Consider the following 19576-nt stretch of genomic DNA (forward strand, 5'->3'; position numbering starts at 1 on the left):
CTCATCCAAATCAATTTTAACAAGTTGTAATAGTAAGTTAACAGAAACCGATACATCTAATATGGGTGTTAATTGTAGTATTAGATTTCAAAAAGCAACTAGCGAAAAAGTTCTAGAGATTATAAATAAATTAAATCCAAAGAAAGCTCCTGGAGCTGACGGTATTAAAGTCATCATCATAAGGCCTGTAACATCTTGACAGATGATTTAATCAGTGTCTGTGTTATTTATGCGACAACGCCGTTCGTGGCTGAATAAGCCAATCCGTGAACGACACATTCGTCCACACTTTGGACACATATATTGGGGATTCATCGGTGGAGGAGCCCCCTCGCGATTGTGTCTCTTGGCACGCTTTTGAGCCAGGTCTTCGAACCAGGTGCTATCGTGGGTTTTGCAACCCGTGAAGATGGTCTTCCGCCACTCATTGCGGTTCGATGCTAGATCTTCCCAAGAGTTGCGATCAATGTTAAATGCAACCATGTCACGTTTAGCGCAATCCCTGAAACGCAGCATAGGTCGCCCCACGTTACGCTTTGCAAACGCAATTTGGCCCAATAAGGTTTGTCTGGGCAAACGCGCACTGCTCATTCGTTGTACATGTCCCAGCCATCTCAGGCGTTTCTGTTTGAGGAGAGCGACAACACTAGGAAGCTGTGCAATCCCCAACACTCTCTTATTTGTTACTCTGTCCTTCCACGTAATGTTAAGTATGCTACGAAGACAGCGCATGTGGAAAGTGTTAAGTCTTCGCTCTTGTTTGGCGTACGACGTCCAGGTTTCGGCTCCGTACAAGAGTATGCTTAATATGCAAGTTTGATAGACTATCATCTTAGTCTTTGCGGTAAGGTGTTTGTTATTCCATACTCCTGTGCGCAGCCTGCCGAACGTCGTGACCGCTTTGCCGATGCGGATATCAATCTCTCCGTCAACGGAAAGATTGTTCGACACAGTTGACCCCAAGTAACAGAACTTGTCGACTACTTTCAAGGGTTCGCCTTCCAGCAAGATAGAAGGCTGGTAGGTGTAGCCCTGCGCTAGAATTACGGTCTTCGTTGCATTTATGGACATGGAGAACAGCGAACATGCGTATGCAAACTTGTCCAACAAAGTCTGAAGCTCCCCGGGAGTTTTCGCCACGAAGGCTGCGTCGTCGGGATAGAGCAGACTATCGATATATAAATCCTCTCGTTTACGGGAAGATTTCAACTGGGCGGTACCAAACAATTTCCCATCCGCTCTTGTGTGTAGGTGAACTCCCTGTTGTGCATCACCGAAGGCAACTTTCAGCAGCAAGGAGAAAAATATGCCGAACAAAGTGGGTGCCAACACACAGCCCTGGCGAACCCCTCTTCGCATGTCGAAAGCGTCGGACATTTGGCCATCAAAGATAACGGTACCCTTCGTGTCATCGTGAAGAGATTTCACCAGCTTCAGCAGTTTTGGGGGACATCCTATTTTCTCAAGCGCGATGTATAGCCCCTCCCTACTCACCGTATCGAAAGCTTTGTTTAAATCAACAAATGCGATCAGCAGGGGCGTGTTCTGCTCTCGGCACTTCTCTTGAAGTTGCCGAAGGGTAAAAATCATGTCCGTGGTTGACCGTTCAGAGCGAAAGCCACACTGGGCCTCAGGGTATACCCGTTCAGCAAGACTTTGCAGTTTAGTCAACATGACCCTTGCAAATAGTTTGCCAACGATGCTAAGAAGAGATATGCCGCGGTAAGAGTTACAATCGCCGCGGTCACCTTTCCCCTTATACAATGTAACAATATTTGCATCTCGCATATCCTGAGGAAATCGCCCCTCCTCCCAGCATTTGCCCAGAAAGTTATGCAGAAGTGGTAACACACACTTGAGTTTTAGGAGTTCTGTGAGGATACCATCTACCCCGGGACTCTTGTTGCATTTGAGCTGCAGAACGGCCGCATGAAGGTCTCCAATGGTAGGCAGGCTATCGAGCTCAGCCATAACCGGTAATGTCAGAATAATTTCCCTTGCTACGTGGCTGATCTCGGCTGGTTGAGAATAAAGCTCTGTGTAGTGTTCTGCCCACCTTTCCAGCAGACGACTACTGTCGGTTATAATAGAGCCGTCGATCTCTTTCAAAGGAGCCGTTTTCTTTTGTACAGGGCCGATAGCCATTCTAATCCCCGCGTAAACACCGCGAAAGTTTCCTGCATCCGCACAGTCCTGGATGTTTCTGCACAGGTCCATCCAATACGCGTTGGCAAATTGACGGCAAGTTCGCTGGAGGGAAGATTTTGCAGTGCAGAGTTCAGCGCGTGTGACTTCACAGGGATCAAAATGGTAGTTGAGTGCAGCCTGTCGCTTGGAGTCAATTAAAGGCTGAAGCTGATCTAGGTTTTCGAAAAACCAGTCTGATGATTTCACCTTACAATATCCGAAAACTTTACCAGCAGTTTTGGTGAGCAGCTCCTTGATGGATTCCCATTCCACTTCTATAGGAGCATTCACATCCCAAGTAGCTGTCTGATGTCGCACGGTTGAACTAAAATACTCCACTAACTCAGGATCCCTAGTTTTGGGAAGGTTTAAGGTCTTCCGTCCAGGGGTTTTGGAGGAATGAATCTTTTTTGGCGAAAGACGTATTTTGCTAGCCACTAGGGAGTGATCCGTGTCGCATTGCGCGCCGTGGAACGTTCTCGTATGGGCGACCCTCCCCAAATCCCCTCTTTTGGTTAAGACAAGGTCCAATTGATGCCAATGACCGGACCGGGGATGCCTCCAGGAGACCTTACGCATTAGTTTTTCTTTAAAATAAGTGTTTGTGACACACAGCTGGAATTTAGAGCAAAACTCTAGTAGACGTTGGCCATTTTCGTTTTGCTTACCCACGCCATGATAGCCAAGGCATTCGGGCCAGGTGGCGTTGTCCTGTCCCACACGTGCGTTAAAGTCACCCAGTATATACAATCGATCCCCGGGCGGTACATTGCGTGCAGCGTTGCACAGATCATCGTAGAAGACGTCTTTAGATTCCGCAGTCGAGGTTAGTGTAGGGGCGTAAGCGGAAATTAAAGTAACAAAGCCGCATTTAGTGTTAAGCCGTAAGACCATTATACGCTCCGTCAGACCCCGCGGTGTTTCTATGGCATTTAGTAAAGTATTGTGGACTGCAAAGCCCACGCCATGTTCACGGTGTTCGTTTGAGTCCTTGCCTTTCCAAAAGAAGGTGTAGTTTTGTTCTCGCAATGAGCCCTCATCCGGAAGCCTGGTTCTTGTAGTGCAGCAATAGAAATGTTAAGGCGTGCAAGTTCCAGATCAATAACAGCTGTTTTGCGCAGTTGGAATGCGTAATCTGAAGTCTCCGAGCTGTCGGGGAGACCTGTCCTCATTGTACGGACATTCCAAGTACTGAAGCGCATGGAAATGGTTGCTTTGTTGGTTCCTTTTCGCTGTTTATTCGCGGGTGTAAAACAACACAGCACCGTTTGTCGGGTGAAACCCTATGTTCCCAACACCCCAGGGGAACATACGATGCCGGGACGGACCAGTACCATATTGACTGGGGGCTGCCCAGTTTGAAGCGGGCAGTAACTGATCAGTGGATCTACGATGGACCCTCCCACTGTCAAGAGTGACCCCTGGCGCCTACACTTACGTCCATTTGTGCTGGCTTAGAACCGGTGACTGTCACTCCCCGTGTTGCTTTCCACGCCGCGGAACGACGTGGGTGAAGTTTCCTCTCCACAGACACTGCATCGCCTGGGACGCATATAGATAACGCAGGGTTGCCCAAGACCTGTGCCATCCTCTCGACCTCTCCAGCTTGACTCGCAGGAATGGCATGCCAATACGTGCAGAGCCACCGAATCGGTTGCAGGCTACTGCCGTTTTTCGGATTGCATCCTACTCACGCCTAACGGAGTAGCCAGTTCCGGGTTTAAATTCGGAGTTTCCTTCTCCTAGGAAGGTTGCAAACCAATGCTAAAGACGCCTACGTATTAAAGTATGTAATATTAAAATGATAGGCAAAGAAATTGCAGGTGCTCTAGCTAACCTTATTAATTTTAGCATTATTTCTGGAACATACCCGGACAGTTTAAAGAATGGATTTGTGAGACCAGTTTACAAAAAAGGTAAACAAAATAATTATTGTAACTACCGCCCTATAACTTTACTATCGTCGGTGGATAAAATAGTGAAGAAATATATTAGTAACCTAATATATGACTTTTACAATAAACATAATGTAATATACGAATTTCAATATGGATTTCAAAAAGGTAAAAGCGCAAAAAGTCTTTTAAGTAATTTTACTGATGAAGTAAATAGTTATTTAGACAAAAAATATCACGTTTTAGTTTTATTTATTGATTTTTCTCGCGCTTTTGACACCCTAAATCACAATAAACTAATAAGCAGGCTTAACAGCTGCGGTATTCGAGGGCCAATTCTTAAATGGTGTGAAAATTACCTTAGTAACCGCACTTTCAACGTGAAAATTGGAAATGACCTGAGTGATACTGTAAATGTTACAGAAGGTACAGCCCAGGGATCTGTGTTGGGGCCGCTCCACTTTTTATCCTACGTTAATGGTATGCACAAGAGCATAAAAAATTGTATTTGTTATCAATTTGCGGATGATACTTGTCTAATTGCTGCTGATAAAAACCCTCAGACTGCCCTTAGCTTACTGCAATCGGACTTCGACTGTTTAACAAAGTGGTGTCATGATTCTGGTATTATAATAAATCCAAATAAAACAAAACTATTGCATATAAAATCTCTATATTTGCGTCCAGTTCCCATAAAACATATCATCGCTCACACCCATAGCTGCCTACATAATTCTAGCTCTACCACATGTCAAAGCTACTGCAACTGCCCAACTGTTGAAGAGGTGAGCACTTATAAGTACCTCGGATTGATAATAGATAACAGCTTTAATTGGAAGTGGCACATTGAATACGTCTGCAACAAACTCCGCCAGTTTTTAGCTAATATTTTAATATTAAAAAAAAGAATACCGCTTAAAATCAAAATTTTATTGTACAACGCAATTGCTGGATCTCACATTAGATACGGTCTAAGTAGCTACGGACGGACTTACAAAACATACACTGAAAGAATCTTGAAACTTCAAATAAAAATAATTAAAGCTATTTTAAATTTTAAGGATAGACATAAACACTGTGATGATGACCTAAATTTTTTTTTAAACATTGTAATATCTTACCAGTTAATATTCCATTTAAGTATATAATGTTAAAGGAAAATTATTCAAATCAAAAATTCTGGCAACATATTAAACACCCTACTTACACCCGTGCTATCGCAAAAGACCGATTATGGACTACTAGGCGCATACACAACACATATGGTGAGCGAACTACCGCTTATTTAGTGCCTAGACTAATAAATGACTTACCATCAAAATTGATTGAAAGTATTACACCAATTAACTTAAAAAATAAACTTAAAAATTACTTTCTTGATACTATTGTGACTTGACATATTTAGTGGTGTGCAACTTTTTATTTGAGTTTGCCAGCTTGCTTCTAATAGGAGGGTGGATAATTATGTAATTATTTTATATATATATATATACTAGCTGACCCGGCGAACTTCGTATCGCCTAACACAAACTTTATCCTATAGTATTAAAGTTCAAATTGACTTTTAAGTATTATCACAAATCTTTTGTATGGGAGTATAGAAAAGTGTTGTTTTTAGACTTTTTCAGGAAATTTAAAAAATTTTTTTTTTTTAGAAATTTTCTCTGCTTAAAAACCATCCTCGTACTTCAAGGAATATTTTAAAAAAAGAATTAGCGAAATCGGTCCAACCGTTCTCGAGTTTTGCGCTTAGCAACACATTTAGCGACTCATTTTTATATTATAGATTTAGTTCATTGGTTACTAAATAGCATTGTCATAAACCTGCGTGGTTTTTAATGCTATTTATATTAAATATGTACAATATTGTTTATTTGATAAATAAATTTAAAAAAAAAATGAATGTCAAGCGGGAAATAGTAACACTAAGTTTATGTTGTTGGCGAGTCCTTTCTTTAGGCAAACAAACGGCAAACGTAATATTTTACCGGACAGCTACTTAAACCCTCTTGCGTATAAATTAAAGTATAATATTGTGAAAAATAAGTTTTTTGTATATTATGATAAAAAAAAACAGTTTGTACGCAATAAAAAAATAAATTTGATATTTTAAAGTAAGTGCTTAACTAACCTCACTTTCGTATAATAAATTTGCTTCATAAATAAATATTAACCGAATGAAACTCAAATAATAAGTCAGTTATCGCATATTTTGTGTAAAATCAACACAATTCTAATGTTAGATAGAGTCGACAAAATATTGATGTTAATTTTGACACAAAATTTGTGTTAAAAATTATTTACGGGTAATCTGATAGAGATCTCTTTTAGAAAAAAGTTCGCCCTTCTCACTGTACTAATATTTTCGTATGTGCTTTTAAGTGCAATACAGAATATTTATAAAAATTCAAAACATTTTTTTGTATTGAAAATAATTAAAATTGTGTTGATTTTACACAACATTTATACTGTGTAAGAAACATTATAAAAAGGTTTAATATTCTTAATCAACGTATTTAATGACAAAAACCATTTTTTGTTCTTAGACTCTTTTCTTTTGCATTTCTGAAATCAATAAATACTCTCTCAATCACTAACACTTAAACATAATAATTATTACATTTAAAATTACATTTATCACATTTAAAATTAAATTAAGGAAAATATACATTATTCTAACTAAAACAAGTGCAAAGTCCGTCTTGTCACTAATCTCTTACAGACAACAATTGAGAAAATACTGATAACATAATTAAATATGTTTAATAATAAAAACATGTATAAAACCGGTGCGTTACTCCCACAGGATAAAATTTCCGTTACGTTTACAGAAAAAAAAATTAACGAAAGAGTTTTAAAGAAGGCCGACTGCATTCCTTGTTAGGTTTTATTTTTCTATTCCACATTGCGTCAGATGGGTCGTTAGCCTAAGTCGGTTTTTACTTGGAATCAGGTCAGAAATTTGGGTTGAACTCGATAATAGACGTTTATTCACCTCTCTAGGTCGTTCAGCATTACATATGCGCTGTCTTACTTCCACATTAGCGATCGAATAGCCGATTTGGCAACGAAATCTAAATAATTATTTTGGCGCCATTGTTAAACGTAAATTGATTTCTTAAACGCTTCCACAAATTATGTTAATGATCTTCGTAATAGATTATCTATGTATATTTCAATAATACCACATTTAGTGGGAAAAATGAATTGAATAATTAAGAGAGCGGTAAATAAAATCAATTACCACTACATATTCTCAACTTCAAAGACACAATAATTACATAAATTGTGTTAAATAGTGTTGTAGCAATCACATGTTTAACATGAAAAATGTTACTTTTATGCTGTAAGGTAGACTTTCTCTACATATAAAATGACAACTCTATGTCTAATGTCATTTTCAATACTAGGTATATGACTAATATATAATAATGTCATTTTCAATACTTGGTACTGACGTTTTTTTTTTCTTCTAAATATGTGGATTTTTTCTAAATTCAAAATATTTTTTTTTGTCCTAACATAACAAACACAAAAAGAACACATAGTGCAATGGTTCGGAAATTATGCATGTGTACACATTTCGATAATTCATTTTTATTTACACTAATATATATATGTATGTAGGTGTATAGAACATAAATTAAATCTAAATAACTTGAACCTCTATAGTTGTTCTCTAAACATGTTATAGGAAACATTAGATTCACCCTCGCATACTGACCCAATGGACGACTAGGAATGGTCTAAAAAGGAAATCCTACTTGCGCACGCGCAAGCGATATGAGTACGACGCGTACAACTACAACCATTACAATTATTGTTAACTGAATAGAATTAACTATTGATGGTCTCTATTACGGAGGTATAGGAAGTTATTCAATTAATTTCAGTACCTATATACACTTTATATTATTCTATGAGTAATAATTATGTTTGCTAGCAAACGAAAAAAAATGTCTTCAATTACATCGACAAGTAATACAACGTAAGTAGACGAAAAAAATTAACAAATGCACTAGTCGTTGATTTTCGGGGGTTCCCGTCGATTTCTCTGGGATTCCATCATCAGATCCTGGTTTCCTTATCATGGTACAACACTTGGGATATCTCCTTTCCAACAAAAAAAGAATGATCAAAATCGATTCACAAACGACGAAGTTATACACGAACATACAAAAGAAAATATATGTATACGGTCGAATTGAGTAACCTTCTCCTTTTTTGAAGTCGGTTAAAAATAAGACACAAAACGCATATCTCTTTCATTTTATTTTGACTAAAAAGGAATAAAAAATAAAAAATAAATGAAATTAATTTAATTTTTATATATACTTGTATAATTTTATTGGCTGGCTGGAAATGGCTTGCGCTCATGGTATCTTATGCTAAAGAAAGACAATTAACATAACAGTGACTATTTAACATCAGGTTTAAAAAATTACCTATATATTCAACATTTGCACATATGTGTTACTGGCCAACTCGAATTTCAACTTGAGCTAGTTTGTTCTAGAATTAACTGGTTTATCCTACGCGCTTCGGAACAAACTAGCTTTAACTAGTTATGGAAAGTTCTAATCCGAATTGAATTTTGATACTTATCTTTTACGTAAATTGTTAGTTAGAATTAAATTTGAGAGAGAAAAAATGCAACTTAATTTTTTATATTAGAGAAGCTGATCATCCCACAGAACTTAAGACCTTAGTAAGTCTAGATCGGCCATAAATCTCTTGTTTGTAAGATTAAGCTGAATGTCGTCATTAATTGGATTTCATAATATTAACATACTCTATATAAGCATAGAAATAATGAGACTAAAATATTATCCCGTTAATTTATCAATTAAATTAGTTACATATTCAAAATAACTCAATAATATTCGCCGACAATCGTGTGATTTAAAGAAATAAATCCGGTTAATCGTCTTAACCGAAAAAAAAAACAATCATCGCAAGAAAACGCTGCTAAATAAATACGTAGATATAAATCAAACACCTCTGTAATTATATAAGCGGAGTGCGTTTTTATTTATGCGTATTGATTTATGCGAGATTAACGATTCGGCTTTAGTGTAGCGTGGGTGTTACGTAGGCTGTGGGTTCCATCTACTGACAAGGCTGCCTCGACCTCTGAAGGTGTTAATTGCAAGCGCATACGCAAGAGATTGGTAGGAATGATAAGATGCCTAGACCTATCTAACTAATGAGTGAACGTAATTATAGTTAAATGGGACCAAGTGACCACATAAACTGTGCATGTATTTTGTTTAATCCAAAGGAATTTAAAACTAAAAACGTTAATGAAAAATATAAAAAACTGCTAAACAGTTAAATGTACAAGGGCAGTTTGTCCCGCGGGATTTAAGACACTAAAATTTCACGTGTTTTCCTCTTTTTAATTAGCGACCTCAAGTGAAAGTTATAATCTGCATTTTTAAATTACGCAGGCAAATTAAAACACATTGCTTAACACTTAAACGTTATTATTTAAACGCTTGTTAACGACTATGATTACACTCACTTTTCACGAAGGTTGATGTTGCCACATCACCGTATTTATAAAATAAATATAATTCCATTGCTTTGTAATTTTAAAGGATGCATGTGAAATAATGCTTAATCTCGCCGCGATTTCGATAACATCATACCATATTCGTACTTTAATTATAAAACGTTCGTAGCATTTAACGGGCGAATTTATCGTACTTTATTACAAGTCAGTCCCAAAAGGTAGTTAATGATCACGTTTATGAAATATCAAGATTATTCAGCATTATTCGGACAATGACCCAAAGTCGATATTCTAAATCGAATAATCAATGCCATACGCTGCTACTTAGAAGTCAAAATGTATTTATTGAGGTTTCTCCATAATTATTGACATTTGAATACAAATTTAACTCGAATTGTAGAAACGTCTTTCAGTTAGTAATATTTTATTTATACTCAGTAACGAGCATTTGTTGGTGTAGTTACTTTCTCACAAAGTACGAAAATGTTTCGCTGACTGCATGCAAAAAGATCTAAACGTTTATGTTGCATTGTCCGGCTAGAAGTTTTCATGCTCGTCATGGGCCTTTGTTGCGTCGCCAGACTTGCACGAATCTGAAGTTTCATAATAAGCCAGTGTGGTCCATTCAACTGCACCAAAGTTATCTATGAGGAGACCACACCCATTCCTTTTCATCTCCTTTTTTGGCTAATAGAAAACAACGCTAATGGAAAGTGTCGTCGGCTTTTTGTCGTATTCGAATTACTATGAAATTCAGTAAAGATATGAGTACAGTTAGAAACTTATAGATATATAAGTAAGTATTTATATATATACTAGCTGTACCCTTGTTGGTTTTTTAATTTTTCATATTAATTTTGAGGTTATCTGAAAAAAATGTAAATACAAAGGCTGTGTAAATCTTCTCACTACCTACAACTTTGCCATTAAGCCTTTTTCCATAGGACTTGTAGTTTAGCCGGAAATCGAGATAAACAGTTTTTTACCCTTAAACCCCACCACTTTCCGACCTCATATCGCCCGTAATTATTTTTTTCTTTCTCGTTGTATTCTTTTTATTTTACAATGGGTTTCATCCCACTATATTTTTTTTTTGGTTTCAAAAGCTAAAAACACTGGTCTAAACATCAAAACTGCGGCTTGAATTGAAATCGAAATACTAAATAACAGCTTTTTTATTTTTATAAGTGTGAAAATATCTGATATAAAAACATGTAACGTTCTGCCCTTATTAAATAAATGTCTATAGAAATCACAGTGCTCGAATAGGTTTTCGCAGATATCAAAGATTCTCTAACTACTAAACCGTGTCACGGCTTTTTGGTCAAGAGACTTTTGACCAAGATGTAACTAAATGGCTACGGCGTTGCCAGCCAGCTGGCCATGTGCCATGATCTTTCTCTACTCACTACTTACCTTACTTATTAATTACTTTCACTACTTACCCAAAACCTAAAAGCGGTTTGTTATTACGAGTGTGTTACACCTGTGCAAAATTGTTTGTACAACAATTCTACAAAAGCTAATTAATATAATTTAGGAACTTAAATTTTGTTATAAAAGTTGACATATTGGGATATTTTCCAGTTAAAAGTATCAAAACATACCTTCACCTTAAAATTCGTAAGCATTAAGTGTACGCAAGACTAGTAAATTGTATCGATAATTATAAGAACACTTAAAGTCCTTTTGCTGTGCGCTTGTCTTTCCCCTAAATGTTTCTGGCAATGATCCGGGCGCCGGCGGAAGTGCAGATTGGCATCCCGGGCGACCACCTCGACGAACAAACGCGACGTTGTTCAAACGACACTGTGCCGTTGTGTTGTTTTTCTTTTTATTTAAAATAAAACCACATATTATTTAAGCAGCCTTTTCCTGCCACAATGTTTGACCAAGCTGTAAAAATATTTTCTTTTAACCTTTACAATTTATTCATGTAGCAGTATCTTGAAAATACTCACAGAATAGTGTGACGGTGGCACGATTACGTAACAAACGCAAATATAATTGTAAATTCTAAACCGCACTTATCTTACTTACCTAGCTGGACTTATCCATAAAAAGTAAAAAATTTACACCTTATTTTTGTAATAATATATTTTCGTAACTTGGCAAAGAAAACGGAGTATTTGAAAGTTTTTTTAAGTCACAGTTGCTAAATATGATAATAATTTGTTGCTTCCCGAGACCGATGTTCCGTGAAGCTCGCATCGTTCCGTATCACTTTTTTACGTCATTTCAATGTCATTCCAACTACTAAAATCCAAAAATAAAGTTGTATTTTTGTGGAAATGAACACGCGCAAAGTTAAATTCTTCTCGAGACAAATATTAGACAAAAAAAATTAATGAGTGATACAGATACTACATGTTGCTTGTTGCCAACCACTTCCAAATATGTTTTAGAAGTATGGATGGTACCAGATGAAAGTAGATTTTTTCAAAAGTCATTACTTTAACCTTCAAAACTTAAACAATAAAATGTAAAATCCAGTAGGCCCTAGGTCAAACTTGTAGAACCTTAAGTACAAAGGCTTATTTTTAGGAGCTAGTTCCATATAAATGTTGGGCTGAAGTAAAAATAATAAATATCGTTGCATTCCAAAACTGTTTAATAAAGTGTTATGTTTACTTCCACCATACAATATTTCTACTGATATTTTCAGTAGATTTTTACTGCTTTACATAAATGTATATAATTGTGTTTGCTCGCAAACGAAAAAAACCGACTTTAATTACATAGACAAGTAATACAACGTAAGTTGACGAAAAAAATTAACAAACACACTAGTCGTCATGATTTTCGAGGGTTTCCCTCGATTTCTCTGGGATTCCATGATCAGATCCTGGTTTCCTTATCATGGTACCACCCCTGAGTTATCTCCTTTCCAACAAAAAAAAAGAATTATCAAAATCGGTTCATAAACGACGAAGTTATCCCCGAACATACATAAAAAAAATACGGTCGAATTGAGTAACCTCCTCCTTTTTTGAAGTCGCAACGCTAATTTGACTTAGTATTAGACATAATTATCATGGTTTATGAAAAAATTAAGGAACTCACTGTGCAACAACTAGTAATACTAATTTCATAAGCCGATGACGTGATGAAATTATCTCATTCAAGATTCTAGTGAGATTTTAGCGAGCACAGTGCGTGACGCCGGCGTACGTGCTCTGACAACCTTGAGCGTGTTTCACATTATAATCGAGTAGCGATACGATACGCGGCTACCTCTCGACACTGGACGCTGACGCCCTCACTACGCCCGCTATAATTAAACGAGTTCATTGGAACATCTATTTGCGCAATTCGTAGGATCGCACCTAAAGCATTCCGATGACCTTACTCTGCCTCCGCGCATGCATTCATTTATTACTACTTCGTAACTTCGCTTTTTTAGAATGAAAATGACAGTGATGCAGTTAGAGACTGCACTTGACAGACTTCTGTTACGTGACTGGCGAGTGACTCCCACATCTAAATAAATTTACACATAGTCATTTGTATCATCACATAAGAGCTTTATTTATAAATCATTGAGGTTACTTATAATTTTTATGTAACATGAGTAACAGTAATAAGTTTTTACAAAACAATAAAAAGTTTTCCAAATCGTAGCTGGTATAGGCTAGGAATAGTAAGGGCAGCGCGCATGCGCTTCCGGTGTTTTTACACGCGCTATCCATTCACTGCGCAACTAATCCACCAAGATGTCGCTTTTCGGGCCGCAATTTAGTAAATATTCAATCTATGGGACGGTAGAGCTTCGACGGACATCGATATTATAAAGTCAAATACGAATGAAATTTTAAAATTTTATCAATAAATGCGTTCGGCGAGGCGCGATTGTAACGCGGCGCGGTGTAGCAGCGAACAGCGCGCTGCGGCGAGGCGAGCGGGCGGCGAGGCTCCGCGCCTCCCGGTCGCGGCCACGAGTGTGCGCGAGTGCGCGTGTGGTGGTGAAGCCAGCCTCGTCGCGGCGCGCCCCGTCAGTCGGCGGCGGCGAGTCACGCGCGTCGTCTCGTACAGCTCTCTTCGTATTATTGCTGCACTTTTAGTCGCACACCTGCTAACGTTCAGGCTCTGTCGGCTCTCACGCTCTCGAGCGTGGAGGTCGCTCTGACCTCGCGACTTGGTTTCGGTTCTCGACGATTTCACCTCGCGTCACAACAACCGCGTTCGCTGCAGCTATCACCGCGATACTGTCAAAGCGTGTTGTGCTGGTGCATACTGTGACTCCGGCGGACCGAACGGACGCCGCTCGCCGTGTCAGTGAAGTCGTGATTTTTTTCCAATTGGTGCGGATGTGCAGTGATGGATGAATAGGACAAAAGCGCAAGTGTCCGCGCGAACCGCCTTGTCGACATTTTTCTGGTGGAGTGCGACAGCGGACCGTCAAAATTGAGCCCAAACTGTATCTAGGTGCGTATCGTCGGCCGAGGAAAACCAGCGCAGTGAGAGCGTTACTTGCTGGCGAAGCGTTCGTTGAATATTTATAGCATGCAAGTAGGAAAGTCGGCTTGTCAACGGAGGCCGCTAGACCCGCGCCGCGTGCCGTGCGGCTGTCTGCCCGCATGCCGGCCATCCGCTCAGCTGATCACTTGTCCTATAAAGACGTTCGATATATTTTTTTGTATATTAAAAAAATAACACGCGTTGTAAACAATATTTTACACATACACAATTTAAGTAGACTACGATATAATTTCTAAAGTATAAATGTACGTCTTATTGTTTCTTGAATTTATTAACCCTAAAACACGTTATTTTTCGTAAAACACAAATCATCAATTGAAATCATCTTTTACATTAAATTAAATCTGGGTTACCTTATTTACTTTAAATAGCTTCAAGCGATAATGATAACGGCGACGTTAATTTCCTATTTGATTGCAACTAAAACCTCGTTTCTCTAAAATTAATAATTTGTGTCAATATGTTTACTATTTATTAGATAGATTATTAATTAAAAATCTTATATACAATTGACCTTATAGATCTATACATGTGTTAAAATATAACAATAATGTAACCGTTATATTAACAAACCCATATTTCAATTGTCTTTTGTCCTAAAATTCGTTTAAAAAACTGTCTAGGTAACCTATATTTGTATTAACAACGGAAGAGATACCCTAAAAAGACTCAAACGTAATTTCTATGTTGATATATTAAAGTTTATGGCGTTTATATTAGCTGAGCCAGGTCAACAACTTACAAACTGTAAACAGCTTAACGTTAGCTGCTCTGCAAATTGAATTAGTCTCAAGTCCAATAAACTAGCATTAGAAATAATGCCATCATTGGATAAGGCACTACTTGTATTTGTTTGAATGCGCTTATCTCTCATTTTGTAGTTAATTGATACATAATTAACTATTTTTCGGTTTCCTGACTTCGCTTACATTGACATTAGAAAGAAATCAATTTTCTTTTGTATGATAAAACAAACGTAACCTTCCGAGGACCCAACAGAAACCCACGCGTTTACGTAAGAAACCCACATTTTGAAAAATCTCACGTGAGATTGGGGGATGGGGGATGGGGTTGAATAAAATCTCACGACATCTGACGAGGGGGGGGGGACAGAAAATTTTAAAAAATACCTCACGTAATTTATGGACACCCATATGTATTTATCGAATTAAAATATGTAGCGATATAAGTCGGCCGTTAAGACAAGCATTAAGTTGCTTACCGTAGGAACAGACGATCGTGTGTGTATGCTAAAGATATTAAAATAAAATTTTTTATAGCTACAAGAAATTTTTCTACCAAACAATGGTTCTTCTAATATACTTTTGTACTTTTGCACTTATAGAAAAACAAAGTAATAAACCTCTTTTCGTCGGTTATTAGAATGAACGGAACGGAACGGAATTAGAATGAAAAAATATTTTAAATAAAATTCGGAACAAGAATATTTTAAAAGATTAATGTTAAATGCTAAAGAATATTAATAGCTGTTTACTAAACCTTAAATCCTTAGAAAACTATGATATTTTAAATACAAAAAGTCAAATAGAGATCGACATATTTAGTACGATTTAAAAAGGTATAAATAAAGGACCTTGTTTAAAAAAAAACTTGAAAGACTTAGTTGATTGAAGTATTTGAAGAATTTAGAGATTTTATATAAAAATAATTTCTAGCTTTCAGTAAAACAATAATATTTTTTTGTTGAACTATTTTTAATGCTATCACCGGTGACATAAAATTGGTTACAAGGAATAAGCAATCACTGGTCTACTATTCGAAAAGAAAAAGATGCGGATAGAAACGTTCTACACGTGTAGAGCTTTTTTAGCCATGCATGTAATAAAAGCGAAATACGATAATAATAATTTAAAAGATAATATTAGCACACATATAATGTAACGTAACTTACTTATTTAACCGTATTCTCCTGAGGTTAAATAACATTTCCAGTCGAGCTGCAAATTTTAACGAAAATATTTCATGGTGTACTCTACCTCAATTAGGAGTTAGATAGTTCTCTTAGTTGTCGTATGAGATTACACATATCAAATAACAAAAAAAAAACCCTATTACCAATTTTCGTACATACTCGTTTTATGAGAACGTCTTCGAGAAACACTTGATAAAAGTTTCCCGTATAAAAGTGATACAATTTGTGTACGTGGGTTCCTCCTATTTTCTTAATCTGTAAAAAAATATTAATGACTGGTGGGCAGAGTATAAAAACTTCATGTCATTTTAATGGTAATTATAAAAAATACACTTAATTCAAATTTAGAATTAAACTTTTTAAGTTATAGCTAAGTTGTAACTCTATCAAATGGAGTGAAAAAAGGTTTAAGGGCTAAAATATTTATGGGTGGGTCACCCTTATCATTTAGGGATATGAAAAATAGATGTTGGCCGATTCTCAGACCTACCCAATATGAACACAAAATTTCATAAAAATCGATCCAGTCATTTCGCACACCACGACACGCGAATTTTATATATTAGATTATACAATGAACATATTACAATCTTAAGAATAGGACTCTTATCACTTATTCACACTGATGTACTCATAAATCGGTACTTGTAGTTGATTATAATAATAACACATTTATATTGAAATACAACAACACAATGAGTGTTTCGTATACCTTGTCAACGAGATGAAACAGTAGTGTATCTATACTAATACTAGCTGTGCCCGCGGCTTCGCCCGCGTTGAAATCAGTTTGTCACAAAGTTTTACCAGCAAACTTCCAGTGAAACTCTTATCAAAATCGGCTTAGCCGTTCTGTAAACCTTCCTCTGAAGCCCTCTCTGCATTGGTAAAACCGCGTGAAAATCCGTTCAGTAGATTTTGAGCAAATCGGTCAGATACACTTTTGGGGACTTTGTTTTATAATACACTAACTGTTGCCCGCGATTACGTCCGCGTGGTTATGAAGATATGCATTACCATTAAGTTGTTTAACGCAAATTATTTTTTTATTTCAGTCACTTGAAATGCTTATCAAACTGAGTAATTTTTTAAAAGGCACAATTTAGTATAATTTAATAGTTATTTTTATAAAAACTCTCTATACACCACATTTTTAGTTTTATTTTCAGGCTGTATATGTTTCATACAAACTATCAACCCCATTAAACCCCCTTAGCGGTGGAATATCGTAAAATCCGTTCTTAGCGGACGTCTGCTAACTATAATCTACCTCCGTGCCAAATTTTATCTTTGTCCAACCTGGATGGATAGACCATCCAGCGGTTTTTGAGTTCTCGTGATAAGTGAGTTAGTGACCTTTCTTTTTTATATTTATAGATTACGATGCATTATTTGGACACCTCCTCACCATCTATAGAGCATATATTTTAAATTTCAAGTCTCTTACTTCAAAAACATAGGACTTTCATACAAACTTCCGACCCCCGTTTTATCCCTTTAAATTAACGGATGTCTACGCCCTATAAGGAACGTACCTGCCAAATTTCAAGTTTATAGCTGTTATAGTTTTGGAGGTTTCGTGATAAGTGAGTTAACCTACCATCTCCCGTTTTAACTCAAGAAGAGAGTTGATTTCTAAGATACATCATTTGGACACCTTTTCATCATCTATAAGGTATACATTTTAAATCTCAAGTCTCTTACTTCAAAAACATAGGACTTTCATACAAACTTCCAACCCTCGTTTTATCCCCTTAGGGGTCAAGTTCCGTAAAAGTTCGTTCTTAGTGGATGCCTACGCCTTATAAGAAACTTACCTGCCAAATGTCAAATTTGTAGCTGTTATAATTTCGGAGATTTCGTGATGAGTGGGTCAACGTAACATCCCCCGTTTTAACCCCAACAGGGAGTTGATTTCTAAGAAACATTATTTGGGCACCTTGTTACCATCTATAGAGCATACATTTTAACTTTCAAGTCTCTTACGTCAAAAACATGGGACTCTCATACAAACTTCCAACCCCCATTTTACCCCCTTAGGGGTTGAGTTTCGTAAAATCCGTTCTTAGCAAATGTCTACTTTCTATAAGAAGCCTACCTGCCAAATTTCAAGTTTGTAGGTTTTATAGTTTCGGAGATTTCGTGATGAATGACCTTTCGCGTTTATATATATTATAGATAGATATATAACATCCCCTGTTTTAACCCCAAAAGGGAGTTGATTTCTAAGAAACATTATTTGGGCACCTTGTTACCATCTATAGAGCATACATTTTAAATTTCAAGTCTCTTACTTCAAAAACATGGGACTTTCATACAAACTTCCAACCCCTGTTTTACCCCCTTAGGGGTCGAGTTTCGTCAAATCCATTCTTAGCAATAGATTACGCCCTATAAGGAGCCTACCTGCCAAATTTCAAGTTTGTAGGTGTTATAGTTTCGGAGATTTCGTGATGAATGACCTTTCGCGTTTATATATATTATAGATAGATAGATTATAGATTATAGATAGATAGATTATAAAGTTGAAAAGTTTGTTTGTTTGTTTGTTTGCTTGGACGCGCTAATCTCAGGAACTACTGGTCCGATTTAAAAAATTCTTGCAGTGTTAGATAGACCATATATCAAGGAAGGCTATAGGCTATATAACATCACCCTAAGGCCAATAGGAGAGAAGCACCAATGGAGAATGTTTCAAAATCGGGCTATTTTCCTTTTGAGAGCTTCCGCTGCGTGCGCTGCTTAAACAGTTAAAGTTTCGCAAAAATCATGTATGACAGAATTGTTCCTATTCCACGCGGACGAAGTCACAGGCTGAAGCTAGTTAGAAGTATATAGTTGTTTCTTTACTTATCCACAAGCTATAAATAGATTTTTCTTTTTATTTCCTTAGTTACTTTAAAATTTAACGCGTTAGAATCAAACGCTTGGAGTATTTTATATTGGTTACGTTTACGGTTGATGGCCGCTCTGGTGTAATGGTGCGTGTGCCGTATTGGCGGCGCCTAAACACCGATTGTCGCGGGTTCGATTTCCGCTCGGAGTTGATATTTGTATTTATAAAAATATTTATTTCGCGCCCTGGTTGTTAGTTGTTGTTGTGGGTCTGCCCACCTTGCCCTCGCGCGTTAAGCTGTCGGTCCCGGTTATTATCATGTAAACCTGATAGCGATCGTTACTCATAGTAGAGAATATATCCGCCTATCCGCATTGGAGCAGCGTGGTGGATTAAGCTCTGATCCTTCTTCTACACGACGCGACTTCTGACGACGCGTTGGCGCAACGGTCACAGCACTGGTTTATGGCTATTGCGCTGGCGGTTGCGGGTTAATAGATCCTCGCGCATGACAAACATTTGTATTGTCCATACAGATGTTTGCCGTGGTCTGAGTGTTTGTGCAGTCCTTGTGGGTCTCTCCACCGTGCCTCGGAGAGCACGTTAAGCCGTCGGACCCGGTTGTTATCATGTACACCTGATAGCGATCGTTACTCATAGTAGGGAATATATCTGCCAACCCGCATTGGAGCAGCGGGGTTTATTTAGCTCTGATCTTTCTCCTACATGGG

The 19576-nt window shown here is 37.3% G+C and overlaps 1 protein-coding gene across 1 annotated transcript; it reads right to left on the minus strand.

The window, feature by feature from the left end:
• Window positions 1-207: 207 nt before the first annotated feature.
• LOC123653784 lies at window positions 208-3081 on the minus strand. Its single transcript, XM_045589767.1, has one exon. It carries the CDS (start codon window positions 3079-3081, stop codon window positions 208-210), a length of 2874 nt encoding a protein of 957 aa, XP_045445723.1.
• Window positions 3082-19576: the final 16495 nt, after the last annotated feature.

This window comes from Melitaea cinxia, chromosome 5, assembly GCF_905220565.1.
Source record: "Melitaea cinxia chromosome 5, ilMelCinx1.1, whole genome shotgun sequence".
NCBI classification, from domain to species: domain Eukaryota; kingdom Metazoa; phylum Arthropoda; class Insecta; order Lepidoptera; family Nymphalidae; genus Melitaea; species Melitaea cinxia.

Bases quoted from the DNA above. Each gene is read 5' to 3' on its own strand.
- LOC123653784 (XM_045589767.1), bottom strand. From the start codon at position 3,081: ATGGTCTTACGGCTTAACACTAAATGCGGCTTTGTTACTTTAATTTCC.